This window comes from Morone saxatilis, unplaced genomic scaffold (assembly GCF_004916995.1).
Source record: "Morone saxatilis isolate NCDOM2014 unplaced genomic scaffold, NCSU_SB_2.0 Contig21, whole genome shotgun sequence".
In the NCBI taxonomy this organism is placed as follows: Eukaryota; Metazoa; Chordata; class Actinopteri; family Moronidae; genus Morone; species Morone saxatilis.
The window spans coordinates 12,613,671-12,636,844 of record NW_023339774.1 but is presented as its reverse complement, the minus strand read 5'-3'; the positions used below and the strand labels follow the sequence as shown (position 1 = coordinate 12,636,844).

The following is a 23,174-nucleotide window of genomic DNA, read 5'->3' as shown; positions in this document are numbered from 1 at the left end:
CCTGTCTGCACACTACTGAACCCGTCGATTGGTTGAGGGGAGAGGAAATGGATTGAGATGATGTGCAAACTAGTATTTATGTCTGCAAACTTCTATTCCTCATTTCTGTATGGAGTGGAGAATGGGGCCCTTCTTATGTTTATATTCTGTTTTCTTTTTTTCCCACCCAGTCATTGCTCCTCCACCTGGGAGGGGTCTGCATCGCTGTCTTAACTTTTGGGGAGTGGGGATTGGTTTGTTATTGTGGGAAGTCGGTGGGCTGGGTCTTCCTTTTTCCTGTGTCCCACCTCTTTGCAGTCTGAGTGACCACTTCCTGCTTTTGTCTGTCCACAAGTACAAAAAAAAAAGTACATATGTATAAATTTTTAAGGAGCTGTGCTAACATTTAAATGCGTTCTTGAGTGTATATGATTTTAAAATGTTGACATTTTGATTTTAATGACAAAACTCTAGACAGAAAAAATAAATTATACATAACCTGTTGCTGTGTGTCTGTTTCTTGATCTGTCATTGGTTCTACAGAAACAGGCTTTAATAAACAGTCTGGAATTGAAATAGAGAAAATGGTTTCTCAGGTTTAATAACTACTGCCACTTATTTTACTGAAGAGAAGGTCACACAGAAACAGCACTTCACTCCATAATGTGTTTCAAGTAGCACAACGGCTTTGTATTTTATTGCAACAAAAATTGCACCAAGGCTAGAGGGAGAAACAAATAGGAAAAAGAAAAAATATTTACAAAGAAAAGCAAAGTTTGTCTACAAAATTGGTGAGGAGGCTTAGACACAAAAGTAGAGTAGTGGTATGGTTGGTAAAGGGGAGCAATAATTAAAACAAAAAGAGCCAACACTGACAGTACCATGTTGAAGTCAAGGCAGCTTGTGGTTGACTTGTGTCCTCAGGCATCGCAGTCAGACGGCACGTGGGGTGAGACGACTACAGCACAAATACTGGAAATGTCCAAGAGACGAGCGTAAAGGAACGTTGGTCGGTGTTAGAGTGGAATTTCGTGGGTACTTTTAGTCTATAATGATCGGCTTCTCACTTATACATTATTTTGTAAGACAGCATAAACAAACATTTCAGTCCAGTGTTTCCCCAAGGATATATATAGATATATATTTTGCTGGGGTGGAAAGGCCCTTTGAAACAGCATTTAGACCATGTGACATGGACCCTCTATCAAAACTAATTCTTTCAGGCAAAGAGGCCCTTCAGTGGTCGGAGAAACACTGTTTCAGTCGATGATCCCTCTTTACAGAGAAAAACAGCATGCTGCTGCACGGCCAAACTGCTACTGATGGCTTTTGTGACTGGCATGTAGAGAAAGTTGAATCAAAGTGTTTTTTTTTGTTTTTTTTAAAAAGGTCCAGTCTAAGGACAACATAACACAACAGTCAGATCCACTGAGTTGCAGATCGTGCACCCTGGTCCCTCTCCAGTAAAGACTGGAGACAAAAGTTTTTGGTATGGCAATCAAACATTTAAATCCAAAAAAACAAAACAAAAACAAACCTAACTACATTCCTGCACTTGTAAATTGGCAAGTCTTAAACAGATCTGCCAATAGTGTTCAAGGCACTATTTGTTACCCAAGTGTGCAGTGAAGCAAAAAGGTGAAGGCCAGAGGCTCATTCTGCCTCATTTGCTTGCTCCCATTATTATTTTATGGCACATGGTTGCAAATACTGCAAAAAAAATAAAGCATTCATACAGAACAAACACTAACACGTTTTCTTCACTCAGCACACAACCACTGATCACTGATGACATGGTACAAAGCAATGGAAAATGTTGGGATGTGTTGGACAGAAGCATCAGGTTGTGATTCCGGACGCTCCCTAATTCTTACAGGTGATAACGGAAAACCGTGATATCAGTCATTTTAGTGTAAGAAGGCATCCTAGAACAAGATGAGGTTAGGTGTTTTGTTTTTGTTCACTGACATCAGCATTGATGGAACAAACATGGACAGTGATGGAAACAAATATCACAGGCCTTTTTTTCTACTGGTGTCATTGATAAAAGGGGAAAACACGAGAACACGTAAGACATGATCATTTCAAAAATGATTGGTGAAAGGTCATGTTGATAAAGAATTGGCTCCTATACTCTCATTAAGGCCAAAAGATAGTGTTCATTAATGGTTAAGGCTTTTCAATATTGCAAACTCTGTCTGACGACATCTAGAGAAAGATTCCTTTGATTCCATCCACAATAACCACAGGCTTAAGTGTTTCAGAGCGTACTGTAGTGTGAGACCCGACACTCTGCTGCGGCTCTCTCGCAGGCTTTACCCTCAGATCTCCGACATGAGCTCGGGATGAACCGCAGTTCATGCGCATGCTCAGGAAAAAGGGGAATAAGATACAGTTCATATCAGTTTTATATTTTGGTTGTGTAAGATTTTTATGGCGCTACCTCTGAACAATGTCACTGATCTCTTTGACAGAGGACAGCAGCTTGCTGAAGTCCTGCTGTGCACTGGCGCCCCCCGTGGCAGTGGGGCAGATTTGCAGCTCACGCAGGCTGTTCTCAAGCTTGTTGATGGCCTCGCGAAAGGCAAACTTGTTCCTCATCTGCTGTATGGAGTCGACGTAGCTCATGCAGTACTTCGACAGGTTCTTGCCGGCCTCCAGCACGGCGCTGTGGCTACCCGTCTGCTCCGAGTTGCGGCAAATGGCTGCGCGGAGCAGTTCCGTGCCTTCCAGCACCATCTCGCGCGTCACGGCTGAGTTGGGGGTGCGCTCGGCAGCCTGGCGGGGTGCAGTCTTGCGGAGGGAGCGGCGTGTGTTCACTAGGGGGATGAAAGCAGTCGCCGTGGTCTGTTCGCCGGGAGAGGTCAGGGAGGAAGAGAAGCCGCCGAGGCTCTGGCTGGAGAGGGAGGTGGTCACTGAAGTGGAGGAGGTGGAGGTCTTTAACGGTTGAGGTTTGGACATGGAGCCCAAGGGCAGCTTCTTGGAGCCTTCGCTGAGGGGTGAGCGGGCTTGGTCACTGGCAGTGGTTGTGTGGTGGGGCTCTGAGACTGAGGGGATGCCCTTAGCTTTGATGTCTGAGGTGGTGGATGAGGGGGAGGGAAGTTCTTGAGTAGGGCTGCGGGAAATCTTGCCCGTTTTGGCATTGGTGGGTGGTGGAGGTGGGGCCGGTTTGGGTTTCTGTAACTTTCCTCTTTCCCTAACAGATGAAGAGTCCACAGTGTGCTTGTGTCTGCGGGCCCTGCACTCTTCTCCGGCCGCCCCTAAAGCAGGAAACACATTGGGTTTGAGAAGCTCAGCGTGGAGAGCGCTGGTCTTGGAGTTCTCCAGCCCCGGCACCCCTGGTCTCCTGACCACCTTGGGTGTCAATGCCTGGGGACTGGAACCAGGACTTGGATCAGTGTCTTTGCCTAAGAAGGCAGAGGAAACATCTGATGAGGTGTTCAGACGCGGCGGGGGAGTTAGGGTGCCCATCCGGGGGGCATTCTCCCCTTTTTGCTCACTGGTTCGCTTGCGTGGCAGAGCTGGCTTGCCCCCGAAGGTGCCTGAGTCAAAGTGCCGCTGGCCGAGGTCCCGTGGCAGTGTGACAGACTTCCACTCAGTGCCATCTGAGCCGGTGGGCATGCTGGAGGACCAGAGAAAACGCTTGGAGTTAGACATGGATTCCTCCTCGCTGGGTGGTGTAGTAGCTGCTTTTCCTCCAGGGCCGGGCACTGCGGGAGCTCCCTTCTTCCTGGGAAACAAAGGTCCCGGGTAGGTAGGAGCCCCGTTGGTGATGCCCCCTGCCCCGTTATTGTTAGTACTCAGGAACTTTGCAGAGTCGAGGCCATGCGTGACGTCATTACTGGCCAGAGACGCACTATTGTTGAAGCCGTCACTGTCTCGGGGATCTGGAGTCGCGCCCCTCCTGTCGGGGTAGACATCCATGTCTCTGAATGAGGAGCTGCGTTTGGGCGGAGCTGGTGCGTTCTTTTTCTTTTTCTTGATGAGACTGAGAAAGCCACGTGTCTTGTCCTTGTCTTTGGGTAGCAGGCGGTCATCCTCATTCAGGTTACTGTCCAGGAGGGGGCGCTCTTTCCTGGGGAGCATGGGCGACGACACAGCTGCCTCGGGCTCCACTGGGTCTAAAGAAGAGCCCAAAAATCATCAGCGATAAAGAATAATGGAATACTTTCACTAACTACTACAATTACAGCACTTTCCTTTTGAGGAGCAGTGGGCGCGAGTGCATCTCACCTGGACTATCTCCATCCCGGTTGTCCATGTTTTTGCGGAGAGTTCTGGTTTTGGTGGGCAGCTCTGGGGCCTGCTGGATGGAGCCTAGTGTCCCCTTCTTCCCTTTCTTGCCCAACTCCTTCTCCACCTCTAAAAATACAATTACAGTCAAGATTTTTACAAGCGACCAAATATGACTTTCCACATCTTAATAACTACGACAGAAGAACCAGTATCTGTAAAATAACACCCACAAGGAAAGGGGCTTTGGATATAAAAGAAAGCAGCACCGACCATCAGAGATGCTGGACTCCTGGAACATGGTCTCAAAGGCTTGGTGTGTTTCAGCAAAAGATGGTCGTTCTGAAGGGTTCCACCTCCAACCTGACAGGAAGACAAAAAAAAAAAAAGTAAAATAAAACAGTTCTTCCAATAAAACAGAGTGCCTTTAATCATATAGATAGATAAGTTTTGCTACTCACAGGCTGTCATGAGCTCATAGACCTTCTCGGGGCAGCCCTCTGGTCGGTCCATGCGGTAATCTTTCTCCAGCAGCTCGTAAACTTGGGACAGGTCGATGCCGGGGTAGGGGGACATGCCGTAGGTGGCGATCTCCCACAGCAGCACGCCAAATGCTGGAGGCACAAGGCAGTTAGTTGTGTGGCTCATGCAACAATCAACAACAGAAACATGTCAAGAATGAAATGACTGGAATGTAAAGTCATGGTGGGAATATGTGCAATATTAGAATTGTTCCCCCTTGTTAAACAGGAACCTGAAAGTAATTAACTACTCAAGGAGGAACATCAGGAATACATTTTAGCATTGTCTGAATTCAATCAAACTTACCCCAGACATCAGACTTAATGGAGAACTTATTGTAGGCCAGACTCTCTGGAGCGGTCCACTTGATGGGGAACTTGGCCCCAGCATGAGCTGTGTAGGTGTCGCCGGTCATTAGCCTGCTCAGGCCAAAGTCTGCAACCTTTACCAGGTGGTTCTCCCCGACCAGACAGTTACGGGCAGCTAAGTCCCTGCAGGAGACAATACAGAGAGGCGAAGGAGTGATAAACAGGAGGGCATGGTGGAATCCTGACTCTCTACAATCAGAAACAGACAATAATCTGCTCCAATCAACTGTGTTATTACAACATCCACTGCAGTGTTGGATTTCTACAGATGTTTTGCATGGAGCAGAGTCACAAGCTGTGTCTTGTCAGGTTTAAAAATTAAAATGCACTTTGGCAAATACTAAAGACATAAATCATCTCATCTCTTCGAAAGGATCTTGTTAAACGTGCCAGAACAAACTAGCTATGTTACAACACCGACTTGTCTGTGATACAAGTCAGTCCTCCTGCAAGAACAGATGGGAGAGTGAGAGGAGAGCAGCACAGGAATGAGAAGAAAAGAGAAAATAAGACATTTCTCCTTCTCTAGGATTCTTGCAGCTCTGACTGAGCTCACACTACTGAAGAGAGGTAATCAGGCTGCCTGACAACATTTGACAATGAAAACTGAAATCAATTCACTCATACTCAATACTGTCCAATCTCTTTGATTGATTTCTTGATCCAGGAAGTGTAAGATCTTTCCACCCACCTGTGTATAAAGTTTTTTTTCTCCAGGTACTCCATGGCAGAGGAGATCTGTGTGGCCATGTGGAGCAGCACCACTGCATTGACCTCCTCTCTGTTGCACTCCCTCAGGTAGTCTAGTAGGTTACCATGGGTCATGAACTCTGTAATAATGTAGAACGGTGGCTCCCGCGTGCACACACCTAAAAACAAACAAGTTTGCAAAAACAAAATGCATCATATTAATTGGACTATAAACTATTTAACCTGCCAAAGACTAGTTCATCTGAGCCCAAATAAATCCTATTCAAATGAAGGAGGTTATACGTTTGATCAGTGGTTGTTGTTCTTTGTCCTGTTCAGTAATGACTCTAACAAAGCAGGGGCTCTTAACATACCTAACAGTTGTACCAGGTTGGGGTGTTTGATCTCTTTCATGACAGCGGCTTCCTTAAGAAACTCCTCTACCTCCATCGTATCCTCCTGTAAAGAGTTATTGGCAAAAAAGTAAGCAACATAGAATGGCTGTAGTTGCATCCATACAACACCAGATGGTAGCATTATTCAGCCAAATTAAAGATTTATAGCTGACTATTAATATCTGATGACAGTAGGTTTTAAAATGTTTCCACTTGACTAGATGGATATTGACATACGTCCTTTCCTCTTAAAGTCAAGTGTAAGAGCTCAGGAGCAGCAGGTACGCAGGAATAAATCAGATCACTCTTTTTCGACCTGTATTCTTACCTTTAGTGTCTTGACAGCCACAGTGAGGTTGTACTTCTTCCAAACACCCTCGTACACCTCCCCATACTGGCCCCCTCCCAGCTTGTGCTTCATGGTAATGTCAGTGCGCTCCATCTCCCACTTGTCGTAGTTGGGAGAAACTCCGTAGATGGTGGGCTTGTTGCGCTTCGGCGCCGGGTAGTGCAGCGTGGTGATGAGGCCGTCGGCCACCGTGGAATGGTGGTGCACCAGCTCCGCCAGTGTGTTGAAGCGGCTTTCTGACGAGACGTAGAGCTGGAGGAGAAAGAGATTCTACATTTGAGTAGATGCACATGAGAGGTCAGTTCAGCTTGAGATATCAACAGATTTTTTTTTTTTTACTGTGTTAACACTCATTCCTGTGCTACACCAAATATCTGACAGTTTTCTTTGGATTACTACAAGATAAATTATTTCCAATGATGACGTGAAGTTTACAGTATTCAGGCAGGTCAAAGGACTGCTAAAACAGTGAAACACAGCTGTTAAGATTTTAATAAACAAAGGTGACAAAATGTTGCCAAATAGTTGTTTTAAAATGTATTAACAATGAGTGATATTAGGGAAATGTATAAGACAAAAATAAAACTGGCAAATAATCTACAAAGTCAAAACACAACTAAAACATTTTCTTCAAAAAGAACGGTCTTAGCCCATTCAAAACTCACAAGGCATTAGTCAGGAAGCTGGTGGAGGGAAGGATATTGGTCAGGGCTCAGTGGACACAGTCTTTTCCATTGTCCAAGTCTTACATAACCCCTAAAAATGATTTGCTCTACAATCTGCACTGTGCATTTCTTTACTTTTGAACAGGCTCTTTGAGGAAGCTGAAGGCATGTGGAGGAAAAAAGAACAACCTTGACTGCAGTGAAAAGACCTTTTAAATCTAAAGAGGATTTAATGGTCAGTTGGCTGCTCTCCTGGCTTAAACCATGACAATTTAACTAAATCGAGAGGGAGAAAAAAAATCTTCTTTACTAACATAAAAACCTTAGTTATTCAGAGCAGTGTTAATCACAGAGTCAGTGTGAAGCAAAACTGCAGCTCAAGGGAGCGCTGAGGTAATCTCAAATTATGGGAGAAGTCTATCATACCAGACTCTTGAGTTGTAGCTCAGTGGGAGGATGGAAAACAATATGAGATGGGGAACCGCGCGTGTGTGTGTGTGTGTGGGTGTGTGCTGTGGTGTGTGTGGTGGTGTGGTGTCGTGTGGGTGCCTGTGTGTGTGTGTGCGTACTGTATGTGCGTGTGTTCGTCCGTTTGTTCTGTGTGTGTGCGCATAGTTGGCTGCATCTGTCTGTGCTAATGCATGTCTTAGCATGGCCGTCAGTGTCTCGCCGGCCTCGCGTCTGCTGGCCATTATGAGGAGGCACAGTGGTGGTTAGAGGCATTCTTGTCATAGCTAGCGTTCCTCAAGCTAGCTCACCTCGCTGCATTACAGACAGGAGGTTTACACAGCCAAAATGGCAGCGGCTTCTTGATTGACACAGCCTTTTGGGGGAATCCCTCAGAAGAAATTGAGCCGAACGCACAGTCAAATATGGCCTACACTCATCTGTCATTACCACCATCACGGGGCGCTCAGCACCTTATTTAAAAGCTGTTATTATAACTGTGTGCTCCAGATACCCTGCCTTCTTTGCTCAACCCAAGTCTTACGTTCTTCACATTTCTGGTTTTTGGTTTTTAAGCACTAAAATAATGAACTTGCTCTCTCAAATTCAGAACAGAACAATGCACAGATCTGTTCTTGTAAATATATCTGTGTGTGTGTGTGTGTGTGTGTGTGTGTGTGTCTTCCCATTTCTCAATGTGCTGCACCGATTGAAAAGCAGTCCCCTTGGTTACTGCACCTGGCTACTATCTTTACTTTAAATCAGCCATTACATTCCAACAACAGCTGATATAGAAACAATGTGGCAGATCCAGCCATGTGCTGTAAGTAACGAATATTAAAGCTGCATCTAAAGATGAGTTTTAGCCGTTAGATTATAAAATAAGATATTCCTTTAATAGTCCCACAATGGGGTAATTCCACATTCATTTAGACACCAACATATGTGAACCTAGGATGTACTTTGAGGTGTCTGTGAGCATGTATACAGTGTGCGTTTGTGTTTCCTGATGCTCACCTTGCCGTCAGACGCAGTATTAATCCTGTAATGGTAGACTCTCCCCTCGTACCGCAGAGAAATGGACCTCTGGCCGGGGCTGCTCTCACTCTCGCGGACCAGAAAGCTTCCGTTGATGCCCGAGCTGAGCAGGTACTCTGCCGCATTGCGTGACACAGGTCCATGGTACCAGCTGTGCTTCTCCAGGCTGTTGACAGGGGTGATGTAGTTGGACGGCACCCAACCCTGGCCATTCTTGGTCTGTGCCTCGCACCACTCGCCGTTGTGGTTGTAACCCAGCACACGCAGCTTCTCTCCTAGTCAACATTTGAGATTCGATTTCTGTTTTATTACCAGGCAAGTATCTTGTTGGCTCCATACCCGCGTATACTTTAATATTATTTTAATGGTTACAGTTCATTCCAGTGATCTTGAAAAGAGTATTTCCACAGGTGGAACTGTTATAAATCTTCCATATTTTTTGTATTAAGAACAGGCTACCATGGCATGGACATTGTACTAGAACTAAACTCAGCATGTTTTAAGTCAGACATGCAGGAATTCACTGTATCTAATGTCATGTTTCCTCAGATCAGGAAGCAGGGGCTATTATTTTCCAAGTCATGTGGTGACCTAGACTTAAGAAATTTATTTTTCCCTTTAGTTTAGACTTAAAATTACACATTTAAACAATAAAAGTGGCTAAATTCTGTTGGCAAAACTTCAAACTGAAATTGGTAATGTCATTTGGCAAAACAGACCCAAAGTAAAAGTCAACTTTTTCGTGCAATGGCTCATATTAGAGCGAATTGGAAAGTTATGTTGAGGACATTTTTCTTGTTTATTCCGGTACATATGGTCCCCCCTTCCTTCCTCTGTTTGTCTGTGTGATCCATCTGTGGTATTGTTTTACAGCCACTCCAGTGGAAGAAAACAACCCACGTGTGAGACCATCGTCAGGAAGTGAGAGTCAGACAGGGATGAAGACAGAGAGGGAAGGAGACGGGGAAGCAAATAAGCAGATTCCCAGTAAGATTCATAATCTTATTGAGACCTGAACTTTCTCAACATCCATCAACAGTGTCAACTTGTCAAAAATGTGTTGTCTAATTTATAGAACTGTACCAGTTTCTCTTTAACATACCTTTAGTAATGCTGAGTGTGTTGTCCCCACTGGCCACAAAGTCGTAGAGTGCGACAAACAGGTTGGGGTCATTCTCACTGGGTCCGGCCAAAAGGTTCTCTTTGGAGTTCCAGCGGGCCGCTTCTGTCAGACCCTGACTCTCAAAGTCTGGTCTCTGGAGAGCTTCTGAAAACCAAAAAAGAGACTATCAGTGCACATGAAGTCAACTCAAATCTGAGGGAAAACATCAAACAATGCTTTGCTGAGGGGAGACTGAGGGAAATCTGTAGGCGTGTGTTTGGTATGCGGCGACATTGTGAAGCAGTTTTCCCATACAGCTTCACACATGCAGGATGATACAACAACGGTGGCAGCTCTTGCCTCTCCGTGTCATTTTAAATTCCTCTACGTCCCCCTTCAACGAGTCTTGCTCCAACAAGCAGGTCATCAAATGTGATCCGAGGTGGGATTAGAGCAATAAACCTGATCATGTGACCTGCGGTGTCCCTGCTGTCTTTATAACTTTTCATTTCCTGGATTATCCCTGCTTAGTTTTCATTTTCTTGAATACCTAGACAACTACCACTACCACACATCAGACCGTGAGAATGTGTTTCAGCATGAATATTCACTGTAACTGCAAAATGGATGCGCTCGCACTTACAGGTAATGAGCCCGAGTTCAAAGTGCTTTAACTCATAGTTATGTTAATTACAGACACAGCTGGAATTATAGCAATTTTAGAGTAGTAAAACTGATGGCTAAATTACAAAATGTGGAAAATGGAAAGAATGTGGAGACACGAAGAAAGGTTTAAGAGTAATGGAGAGAAAAGTGAGGAGGGAACCTTTAACTGCAGTTTGTAGCTTGCTCAGCTGTTGTCACACATGTTTTAGAGGCATCTTACGTTTCATCTCCAACCCAGAGCTCACGAAACACCCACATTTTTCCAACTGAGACAACAGGCTGGAGCTGCACTAGGGTTTCACATTCCAGTAAAAATGTCACAAACAGGAGTAAGATGTATGGAGGAAATATTTTAAATTAATATGTAAGATAATAGCAACAGCACATAGTTCACACACAGTACCATTAGGAAACCAACCAAACCTTTAAAAAGTGACGAAATACACTCTCACAATTCTCCACAATCACAGTATGACTGGAAAAATAGCTGGTAACTTGTGACAAACTAAAGTGGCCAAGCACAGCAATGCATATTTAGGCATTCAATGGGCTTTGGGCCTCTGGACAACAAATACTGAATAACAATAAATATGTTTCGGCCTAGGTATTGTCATTCACAAACATATTGGCTAAAAGGTAAAATTGCAAAATGTTGAATTTCACAGCTCAGTGGATTAAAAAAAAGATTCTAAGTTGCAAAGGCTTTTTCTCAGGATAGCTCAGTAACAGCAGACCTTTGCCAACATGTCTGAAATGCTGGTCACAGTCTGATAAAAGCATAAAACCAGCTGTCGATGACAGTTTTAAGTTAGTGCATTATATCATGCCGTTAGTACTGCAGGCAAGAAAACGGTGGCCAACTTTAAGCATTTCCCAATCACACACATACACAAACAAAATGAAACAGTTTCCCCATTGTTTCATCTCTGTCAATTGAAAATTATATATTTGCAAGTTTTCATATTTTTATGTCTCCTCTGTGATTAGGGCTCATAAAAGCCTTCAAAAACCTATTCACCTGATAAGATACGTCATTGTCATGGCTGTTGAAAAGGTTGCATTTTGAAGATCCCAGCTGTATAATGTAGCAGATTCCGACTTGCTCACCACATTTATTGAGTAAGTGAATGTGAGCGGAGAAAAATAGAGTATTTAGATGACCTGTTGTATATGTTACAAACATTATGCCTGTTACAGGTGCTAAGGTCTGTCTGGTCTGAAGGAGACTGAGGTGTAAAAACAGTCAAAATCATCCAGTACCTGTGTACTGTGCCACACGTGTGATTTATTATTATATAACTTGGTAAAAGAACAATGTTCACTAAGTGATTAATGCACAGCTGGATTTGGTGGAAACACCGAGCTGAGTTGATTGAGTATGCAGCAGAAAGGATACTTCGCAGATATTTTACAGAAGAGTCACATGTACCCTCTCTGGATAATTCTGACTGTTGTCAAATACAAAAGTGCAAGCAACTACAGATATACTCAGCACAAGAAAAGTATATTTGTATAGCACCTTTCAACAAAAAGGCAATTCAACTAGACAAATCAACTAGTAGAATAATTATTACAGTGCATATCAAGATAGGAATACATAGTCCAATAAACTGCCGTAGCAAACAGAAGTAAGACTTAAGCCCTGATTTAAAATAGCTGAATGTTTGTGGAGGTCTCAAGTTTTCTGGGAGTTTACAGTACACAGATACGGAGTATACAGATATGTGGTACGTAAAACAGAATGCTGTTTCTATGCGTTTAGTTTTGACTCTGAGGACAGTTAGAAAGGCCCGTCCCGGACAATCTGAGAGGGCTGGATGGTTTATAACGGAGCAGAAGATTAGAAAAAGTGTTTTGGCACTCAACCATTCAGTGCCTTATATATGACGAGTGAAGTGTTTTAACATCATATTTTAAAATCAATTCAATCAGACACTGCAGAACTCCTGTTGATCATATGCACTGATTTTGACTGTGTAGTTGTATCAAAAAAGTTTGTACTTTATTAAGTTGGCCTGTAGATGTTCCTCTGAAGAGCAACATAGTCAAAAGAAGCTAATTTCCCATAAGATGCCTGTTTACTGTGGTTCAAACTATTAAACAAAATGGCAACTCCACCTCTTTTCTTATCGACTCTAGTTACGCTCAAAAACTGAAGTTGGCATATTGAAAGCATTAATTGCCCATTGAAATAATCTTGTGACAGGACTGAAGACATACTGTGGTTGACAAGTGATTGATATTAAATTTAATAAAGAATTAGTTGATTATTCTAGAACAGGAATAAGGACATGATGCCCAAAAGAAGAGCCCGCATCTGGTGGTTGGTGTAAAATTGGTTGGTGTACAAAGAATTTATAGCACATAAGACTAAAAGTAGTTTTAGAAGTACTAGAAGTAAACATATGCAGGCCACAGCCGGTCACATGACATTGTTGACAAGTTGTTGCAGTCATTAGTGTGTTGGGAGGCCGGTAAGAGACTTTCACACAGCCTCTTCTGCCAAGCTAGGCTTGCCAGCCTGAACACACTGAGTCAATCAAAGCCAAATGTGGTGCTTCTTTTAGGTAACAAACCTGCCATTTTGTGTGAGAACATGCCAGATTCAATTTCATCTGGAGCATACTGCCTGGCTCATACTCTCATATGTAACATCATCAGTATGCCAGAAATTAAAAGATGTCAGTCTGGATTTGGTAAACTGGATCTTTTTCATAACCACGCAGTTAAATGACCAGCAATCACTCAGTTCACTGGCATCTGAAAAATGTTTGACAAAGGCCTGGGTCATCATGGTTGAGCTGTTCATATTCTCTCAAAGTCGCAGTAAATATTATTTGACACGAGATGGTAACATCCGTGTATTGATATATTGTATATACTCACAGTTTAATGGCTTTTTAAAATTATTATAGGTACACTTTAAAGCGCATTACAAACCAGTAGAAACCAATCGACACCTCTCTAGACATTGTTTTAACAAATTATTACTATTTGCATTGACACTCTACTGGAATACATTGGACAGGTGCTTAGGATATTATGTCCAAACTCTGTCCATTGTTGAATAAATTGAGAATAAAATAGCAGTCAAAGTTTTCAGTTTATCCCTCAGAGTGGCGTCTTCCCAATGAATATTGTAGATGGACAAAAAAAAATACAAATAATGCTATGATTGAAGTCAATAACAGCTGTGTTTTTGTCAGATTCGCTCAAGCTGAGGCCAAAGATCAAGCACGGTATAAAAAGAGCACCACTAAGCAAGATGCAGACCTTAGAGCAAGCAAGACATACCATGTGTTCAGAGTTTGGCCTAGTCCTAAAGTGTGTGTGCAGTGCATTGGTCCATGCCACACATGTCCACTTTATGGCCCCAAATACCACAGCTCTTTGTGAGAGGGTGATGGCCCACCGACACATGGACGATGACAACACAAGCTCAAAGAGAGAAGAAAGTAAAAGGAAAAATGAAAAAGAGAACTCGGAAGGTGAGTGAAAAAGAAACATAGGAAAAAAAATAGAGGCCCATTATCAGACTGCAGTTCACCAAAATCATGCAGTGGGAGAAATTGCAGCATTTCCATTTCCTGGCTACATTACTGAGATGACACTCACAATGATTAAATGTGTGTGGAACTGGTAAAAATTCATAGCTATGACTGCACTGCTATGAGCAACAGGAATGAATCCAAACTAACACACACTGACGCAAGACAGAAATTTCTTCAAAAACAAACAAAACAATCATAGCGTCTGGTTCCACTTGGTCCTGGTGATCAAGTCCAAGAGAATCCTGCCTGTTTTGATTCCAGTGATCTTAAATGAGCCTGTTTACACCTTGGATGAAAGGAAAATGCTACTAACGACTTAGCACAATAGAAAGCAGCAGTAGTCTAGCTCCAAAACCACGAGTCAATAGGACAGTGTGGTTCACTTCCATGAAGTCGGCCCTGGTCCCAAACCACATATTTCTGAGGGCTGAGAGGGAGAAAATCTCTATCTTACACATCTATTACCTTAGTGGGAGGTGGGGGAGAACAAGGGGATTCAGATCATACATTTGATATGGTTCTGCCCACTGTGGGAGATGTTAATGAGAGGATGTTCAGTCAAGAACCCAATGGAGGTAAGCAGTGAAGTACAGGTGATAATAAAGCAACTAAACACAAAAGAACCTACATTGTCTTAATCATTTAGAATAACTACAATGTGTCACTATTATACTTATAGACCATCTTTTTTCTAATGATATCAAATAGCTTACTACTTGGAGCAAAACACAAACAAGACCTCCGGCTAATGAAAGTTTAATATGGAGTGGAACATCTCAGCATGAGATTTAGCATATGGTCTGGAAATTAGAGACTCTTTTATCACTGTCATCCACTTCAGTGGAGAGCGTACCAGGACTATTAACTCTATTAAATCATTTGGTTGCGCAATCTTCGGCCCACATAAGACTTGAGTCTTCCATTGCCAATCAATTACTATGTTGATCATGCAGAGTTTTGATGTGCCCTGGATTTCGTCGAATCCCCCTTGTGTCCCCTTCATACATCATTGGCAAATCAATTACCCTCTTCATCTGTGACCAGAACTGTCTAATTAGAAGTAATGGAAAATAAGGAACCGCTAGTCTACATACTACAAAGAGTATGTGAAATATATAGATCTACGCTATCTTCTAAACTCATTATAGATGCAGTGAAGAACATTTAAGCGCTGGAACATAGCCGAGAACTGAAAAGGAGAGCACAGACTGAGATTAGATCCCCTCTCCTCATAAACAAGAGTTAAGTGGGACACCACTAGGAGTCAGATTTCCTTGTATTCTGCTCGCCGTCTCTTTTTCCACTTCTTTCCTCTTCAGCTAGCCAGTGTGTCTAGCCTCCCTCACCCTTCCCTGTGCTTACTCTCTGCTTTCCCCTCCCCATTCTTCTGTTTCCACAGTGCAGATATCATTGTTGAGCTTTTACACGGTGATACTTCATCTTTTATCCTTCTCCCAGTGTCTCCAAAGCCCCTGATTTATTTCCCTTTGTGACATCCCCACTTGGAGTGTTGTTTATATTTCTCCAAAGTAAACTCTAAAATCATGGCCCGAGCTAAAAGACTATAGCCATCACAAAATATTCTTACCTTCCAAGTAACAGCTGGAGGAGGACGAGAGGCCTTTCTTTGATTTACACCCCACCAATTTCAGGCATATCTCCAACATTTTCATTTGCTTTCTTTCCCTTCCCGCTGGAAAATGTTGTTGCTGGTTCAAATCAGACGTCCTTCGAACGTTTCCCCTCTACATGTGTCCAACAGGAGGAATTTTCAAACACAAGAAAAAGACTGGGAAAAAAGGAGAGAAAAAGCACAAAACCAAACTAGGTCTTGAAATATACTGGTTTTCTTTTCCCCTGTCCTTACAGTTGCTGTAAATCCCCCTTTTTTCCTCACTCCTTTCCGAAAAACAGAAAAAGCGGAGTCTGCTGTCCGGTGAAGTCTATCAACTTTCTCTTCTGAGCGGCTCCATGTTTTTTTTCCCTCTTTTGCTCTTGGGCTTTTGGTTAGCTCCACTTCTGTAAGATACCAACTATCCAAAAGCGCAGGTTCGGTCCCAAAGCTTTTTAGAGCTGTAGATGTGTCAGTTGAGTGGGCAATAGGGCAGTCTGAACGGTGCCATTCCTCTCTCCTGTCCCCTGTGTGAGTGTGTATCTGAGGCACAGGGACTACTCGTGCTACAGCTGCCAACAAAGGGCCTCTTTCAGGCTCAGCCTGCTGCACTCAATGACATCAGTTGCGCCCTCCCACCTCTAACAGCAACACACAATGAGAGAGAGAGACCGCCACCACACACACACACACAAACAAGTACTCACCAAGAAGAATACAAACAACAGCATCACCCAAAATTCATGCCAAAATATGAGACAAAGGCTGCAGAGGTCTCATTTAAAGTCTTTAAGTTTAGATTAAGTATAAACCTTAAATAGTTCTTCTTCCATTCTGTTGAAGTCATGATTACAAGAAGCTCCTCCTCCAACTTTTTAACCCCCCTTCCCCCTCTCACTGTCTTTCTGCCTCTCTCCTTTCTTCTCAACTATGCTTTCCCCCTCTCTCCACTCTGAAATGTTTACAGGTTGAGGAATCACTTCTGGAAACAGGACTGGCATGTTAAAGACAATGCGAAGGCTCTCAATCAGGGGCAGCTAATAGGGAGAAAAGTATAACCTTCACCAGTCTACACTGGACTTCACACACCACTCAAACAAGGCTTATTTGCCACAGTTCATTTCAAACAGGGATGAAGTAAGCAACATATTTAAATTCATCAAATGAGAACATTTCTCTTTTGATCTTTTGTCTGACCATGTGATTTTATACAGCAGCAGTGGTTTGGCCCTATGTGGAAGGAACAAATAATCCTTGGGAGAAGCCATGGTGTCTTGCAACAAAACTTTTGAAATCTTCTCTCAGCTGGCTCAAAGTGTAGTAATACACAACTCATTCAGTTTAGTCATTGACTGGAAGGAAATTCTATTAAAAAAGGCTGAACATGTGATAAAAGCAACCAAGACAGTAATGTCACTATAGTTGTGCTTATAAATGCATCAGGGAGTGTTAATGGAGTCAAAAAAGGTAATGTTTTGAATTCTTCAGTCTTCTCCCAGCTGTTGATTGTTCCATCTCACTCAACAATGCAAACTTCTAAGCAAAATCCAGGCACGCCTATTTTCCTTAAAGTCCTTTTCTCTTTTGCTCCAGCTAACCACTGAATATATCCCTACTCAACTTATGTTCAAATTCTACTAAAATCTTCTCCCATTTTTTTTATTATAGGATAACTAAAGTAAGAAGTATTTATTTCTCATGTTTCTTATTGTCACAGAGATTACTGAACTCTACTGAATGAATTCATACTTTCTGAGGGGGTGAAGGTGTACCATTTTATTGCAGTATTGTATGCGTTTCTGTTATTTTGTCTACTTGTGTAATATGGGCTAAAAGCATTGTCGACTGACTGAAGATTGAAACTAGAAATGGCACAACCAGAGTAGCTGTAATATACTGACTAGAAAGTATAAAACTAATTTAAATGACCACATCCCTTCAGACTCACAGATAACAAGCCCAGTTAAGTGGGTGATTGCATACTGGTAGGAAGCTGGCTTGATGACACCATAGCACATAGTAGGAGGGCCAAACCAGTTGACTGTCTGACCCGGTCACTGGAATTTCCAATCAGGGAGCAAAAGTACTGACTAGACATATGACCCATGCAGAAAAAAGTATAATGATTTTAACAGACAATTTATGCCAACCAGAAGGCCTAGTTTGCAACCTAAATCATAAATCGCACCTCTCTAAAATAATTTCAACAAAAACAACATTACAACCTGAATGAAGGTGAGGCTTAATGCATACTACTGTATTTGGGTGACGTAGCTTTAGCGGGGTGTACCCAATAAACTGCTAATTAACAAACTAGTATAGAGTATACTGAGAGTCTAATGTGTTTGGTAGTCATGTTTGAAGCCCTGAAATACCATACATGTAGTGACACTAACTTCTAAAATCTAGGTGTGTGATGGTTGGACCTTCATTGGACTGGACTTTAATTCTAGCAGTCTGGATGGCTTCTCTACTTGGCAAGTAATGCAGGGAGAGGAGAAGAGAACAATAAACAGAAGACAAAACTGATTCACGTGCAATATATAAGACTATGAGAAATATAAGGAGACAGAGAAAAAGAGAAGAATAGAAAATCCAAAGCAAAGGTCACGTCTGTCTGAGCCCTGTAAAGCTGCTGTTGCCTGTGTTCCCAAATGGCTAGGAATATAATGTGTATTATTATGCTTGCTTCATAGGAGACTCCTGGCAGTCGGAAAGGTCCTTCAAATGTGGGAAAGCATAGAGTTTCCAAATAAAAACTGTCACTGGATGTGCTGCCCACCTCTGCCGCAAAACACTACACGGATGAATGTTTGGGGAGAGGGAACTGGGAGAGGACCCTCTTGAAACCTTTTCATACAACAACATCCGGTAAGCTGCTTCACTTCTGGTTGATTGCCTGCCCCCGAGGCTCCTAACACCACCTACTACTTTGTAGTTGTGAGTAACGGAGAAATGATGAAGAAATCAAGACAAACACGACATTTTACGGCATTTTAAATGATGTATAACGGACCACTTAACCTGATCAGATTCGGCCAAATCAAAACAAATAGTGACGACAAGAGATGAACGACTTCTCCATCAATACTGGAGTCAAAAGATTTTCATTTTTTAACGGGAATACTTCAAACAACTGAAAATTATATGTGAGTCTAGAAGTCAAACTAAAAACGTCAACATTACAGACTTGACAAGGTCTGGTCTAACATCTACTGGTCTTGATACTTTAAGTTATTGCATACTTGTGTGTTTGGTGTGGGCAGGGATGCTTTCGTTAGCATCTATGGCTGAGTCGCAGTGGCTTTGCAATTTAATGACCTCAATAGCCTGAACATCCAGTCACATGGCACCAGGCCCTACATCATCGCTGCAGTGCTGGTATGGCAAACATTTGTGTTCCTCTCATGCACCACCCCAAACACCAATTAAGAAGAAATGCTGGCTTCCTCAAACTCTGAGAAAGGCCCATTAACTTACCGCAGTCACAAAGTGTTGAGGAGATGAGAGGATGAAGGGAAGAGGAGAGGGGCTATAAAAATGGAGGAGGAAAGAGGAAAAAAAAAGGTTGCAGATGGAGAAACATGAAGCACATTGTTTGGAAGTGAGCTCATAGGAGAATCACTCGCTCGCGTTTTATAATCCGGCCCGTGTATGTTAACAGTTAGTTGACGTACATCCACCCACGGATTTGGCCCTTTTCCACTCATGTACCCCCCTCTTGCTTTCCTGATTCCGTTCTTTATACCTTCAAGCAGAGAACAGGTTGGATTCCCAAGCTCGGAGACAGCAACCGAGCTGCAATTCAAACTATACTGGTGGCATAGCATTTAGATAATGTTGACATGAATTCATATGCCTAACTATCAACTACAAACCTTACATTACTTATGCATACTTTTTTTAAAACCAGAATGCACTGAGCAAGAATGCACATCGGTAATTCACACCATCATAGGATTAACTGCTACTGACATCTGCTATGAACATTTTGACATGTGGCAAGGTCATGGAAACAGAAGTAGGCCATTAACTTGTATGATAAATTAACACTTTGTCAAAAAGACAGAAATTAAGTAGATGGTAGGAAGATATTGTCTCTAAATGTTACAGTTACTGCTTGTATCTGTCATATCCACTCTATGCATTTAAGGACACACACACACACACACACAAACATAATCACACTGTCTAACAATGTTAGAAATGTAAACCAGCCAACACTTGGCATAAATCATGTCCATCTATGTCGTGAAACAAGAGTTATTACACTTTTAAACTGAGAAAGCTTTCTAATTACAGAAGAGGAGCGGGGTGGGAGACGGGGAGAGAGACGAAGCCTAGTAGGCTCCTAATAGTGATTCTGCACATGGTTCATCATTTCACTGCATTGCCTAACCCGGCAGCCGCAATCTGTAACAGCCAAGTGTACTTAAATATCAGACCCTCAAGAACCAGGTATGTGGTGTATGGATGTGTATATATGCATGTGAGTGTGCATGTGGTTGTTTACTCAGGGCCCTCTGGAGAATGCAGCCAGAGTGTCTGAGGCGTGCAGACCAGCAGATGAGGTTAAGGGGTTTAGAGTTCCACATAATTCTCCACTTAGTATTGTCCACAGGGAGAATGGACACTTAACAACAACACAGTGGCTGCTCTGGTTCAAGGTTAAGGGCTCTAGCATCAAGCTGCGGTGGTAATGAGTTACCAATGTGGACAACGGTGATACTGAACATACAGAAGCACGCTAGAAAATATTTAAATTCGCTTGCAAGTTTGCTTCGGCCTTTGATGTGGAGAAATCCCCATACGCACGCCGAGAACAAAAGACAAACGTTCTTCATGTCAAATCTCTCTGGGCTTTTTAGAAGCCGTTTTCCCACTGTATTTTACATGGAAAATGAAACTGACCCAGAGGTCATTAAACACATTTTATGATGAAATCCACTTTATGTGCATGCTTTTGTGTATCTACTCACACTCAATCTTTCTCTTTCTCTCTCTCCCTTTCGCTTTCTCTCTAGCCAAACCCCTCTCATTTGAGGTGACCCATTAACAGTCCACTGTCGGCTCAGCTTAACAGCAATCTTCAATACAGACGGGCCGGGCGGACGCAGTTAGACCCAGCCGACCTACTGGAACAAGACTGGAGGAACCATTTTATCACCATGACGGACGCAAAAATGCAACACAACCCAGGTGACTAAGCAGAACCTTTGCTCATTTCTCCACGCGATGGCCCGCTGTAGGCCCAGACGAAACTATGTAGTGCCAAAAATATGCAAACCGGCAGAGAATGGAAACGTATGCATGCTGGCCAAGAGTTAAAATTTCATACTTTGAGCAAACAGAAAGCCAGGTGAAATGCACACAACTATTCATCACTTGTCAGGAGTAAAATGCTGCGCTAATCATCTGTGCTGAAAAAGGTTTGTGAAAAATTAAGAGGGCAAAGGAGAGGCCAGACGTTGGAGCTCTACTCCAAAATAGCAAGCTGCGTGTGTGGAGAGAAGAGGGTGCTAATCCAGTCATTTTCAGAATTGCGCTAAACTACTCAATTTGACCCAGAGTGCTGGAATGAAAGCACAACATTTTATATTCCATTGTTTTATGAGTGTGCAGACTAGCAGAGCCAAACTCTTTCAGGCGGGAGAGAGAAAGCAGAAAAGAAAAGGGTGCGTGTGTACATACGAGTGGGAGGTTTGCACTTCTACAGCAATTCAAAGAAAAAAGCTAGTACTGAACTCTCTGCTATTACTTTGGGTTTAATGTATTAATTCAACAGCATAAAAACGGACAACACTTTGATACGAGCAGACAGACACAAACAGAGCCAGTAGATGCCCCTGTCTGTTTTTACACACCATCAACCTTAAATGTCTTTGAGATGTTATCTAGATGCCTGGGGAAAGACCCCATTTGTCTGTGTGCCCATTGGGGTAAAAACAGAAACAGATACACAGAAGAGTGACTGGCTGCGAGGCTCTCGGGCTGCAGCAGTGGAGCGGCTTGGGCTCTTCTTTGTGTCTAAGTGGATCCAGATGCAGCAAGCATAGCAGGCCCCCTCTTTTAGTGCTATAAAGAGGAGCTTAACGCAACACAAAGGGACAGGACAGCATATCAGTACTGTATGGACTAGACTGGTGAGGGACAAAAACAAACAAACCAGACAATAATGTAACAAGCCAGATGATGCCGAAGTGGATGGGATTCTTTTAAACTCCTGCACAATGGGAATCAAATTACAAAAAATATTTTACTAATGTATAGAACTCCATATACTGTGACACTAAGAAAAACTTCATTTAAAAGACATATATCATGCCCTCATGGATTTTTATCCTGTAATCTGCGTCGGGACAGAGGCCCTCTAAGGGCCCTTAAATGGCTGAGGTTTTTACAAAAAAACAGAGCTGGCATGTGGCATCCTAGGTAGCAGGTTGTCTGCAGAGAAAACAACAGCTGTGTCTGGAGCTGGGGCTGCCTGCTCGGGCATGGAGCAGAGAACAGGGGGTGGTTTTTTTTCTGAATGTGTGTTTGTGTGCGTGGACCCGGCTAGCTCCCACGCTGCATTCCTCACCCAACTTGGAGGTTCTCGGTATGCATGTGAATGTTGTATGGTACTGTATACATGCGTGTATGCGTACAAGGGCGAGATAACCAGCAAATTGAAGAAAATGAAACTCGTGTCCTGGTGGCTTTTTGCGGTACTGACTGGAACTTAAGATTGACGAGTAGATATAAGATCACAAATGCTACCCTGCGACTGGAAAGCATATGAGGATGACCACATAATTAACATTTAAAACACCAAACTATATTTTGAGGAACGTATCAGTATAAAAAATCTAAATTTACAACCAATACATGACTTTTCAACAAACAAAAAGATATTTCAGTAGATAATTACTTTCTTGTCAGAAACTGGGCAATCACAAGACCAGATTTCATAACATATACTGTTGCAGATGCTGAAGTGAATCCAAATAACAAAAACCAGGGTGAGAGTCAATGACTCAACAGGACTGTTTGTCTTAAACCGACATGCTTACACTTCAATTGTTTTGTGCAAAACACTGTGTACCTTATGTATATGGAAAAAAACTTTGATTTAAGCTTTGGTTTGTGCCTCTGTGATTTTTTTTCTTCCTCTGTTTGCATTTGGGATTTTTTCCCCCCCTTCAAATTAAATCCATTACAAGTAGCTCATCGTTTCTCAATTTTAGCAGTTTAATGTTTTTTCAGCAACAGATGTTATAGTGTTTACATTAAACATTTTCTAAATATTCTAGTTAGAAAATATAATATACAAATCAAACCAGACATCAACTATGCCAAGTATGGTGCGCTGTTTTTATGGACTAACCAAGGACAGGTACCTTAGTGTACGCATCATTTTCAACTAAAAACACAGAACATAATGCAGCTTTAGAGCAAACACTGGTTATGCATAACACACACATAACCAAATTGCCTAAAAAGGTACATATTCTCACCTACTACATTCTGAATGCTGATACACTGTTGCTAATGCTTGTGTTTTTACTTTACTGCTCT

At 42.6% G+C, this 23,174-nt stretch overlaps 1 protein-coding gene across 4 annotated transcripts in view; it reads right to left on the bottom strand.

Moving 5' to 3' along the window:
- Positions 1-643: 643 nt before the first annotated feature.
- abl1 (c-abl oncogene 1, non-receptor tyrosine kinase) overlaps positions 644-23,174 on the bottom strand; it is a 30,304-nt gene continuing 7,773 nt past the window's right edge. Inside the window, exons 1-11 of one of the 4 annotated variants that reach the window (XM_035667741.1) lie at positions 15,594-16,217; positions 9,789-9,953; positions 8,666-8,961; positions 6,516-6,806; positions 6,167-6,251; positions 5,794-5,971; positions 5,041-5,225; positions 4,674-4,826; positions 4,486-4,575; positions 4,213-4,341; positions 644-4,100 (exon numbers count right to left, since the gene is read on the bottom strand). In XM_035667741.1, coding sequence (XP_035523634.1) covers positions 2,419-4,100; positions 4,213-4,341; positions 4,486-4,575; positions 4,674-4,826; positions 5,041-5,225; positions 5,794-5,971; positions 6,167-6,251; positions 6,516-6,806; positions 8,666-8,961; positions 9,789-9,953; positions 15,594-15,678 — 3,339 coding nt within the window. In that variant the 5' untranslated portion in view covers positions 15,679-16,217 and the 3' untranslated portion in view covers positions 644-2,418. Of the gene's footprint in view, positions 4,101-4,212; positions 4,342-4,485; positions 4,576-4,673; positions 4,827-5,040; positions 5,226-5,793; positions 5,972-6,166; positions 6,252-6,515; positions 6,807-8,665; positions 8,962-9,788; positions 9,954-15,593; positions 16,218-23,174 lie in introns of those variants that run through there. The other 3 variants (XM_035667742.1, XM_035667739.1, XM_035667740.1) reach the window with 3 other exon arrangements.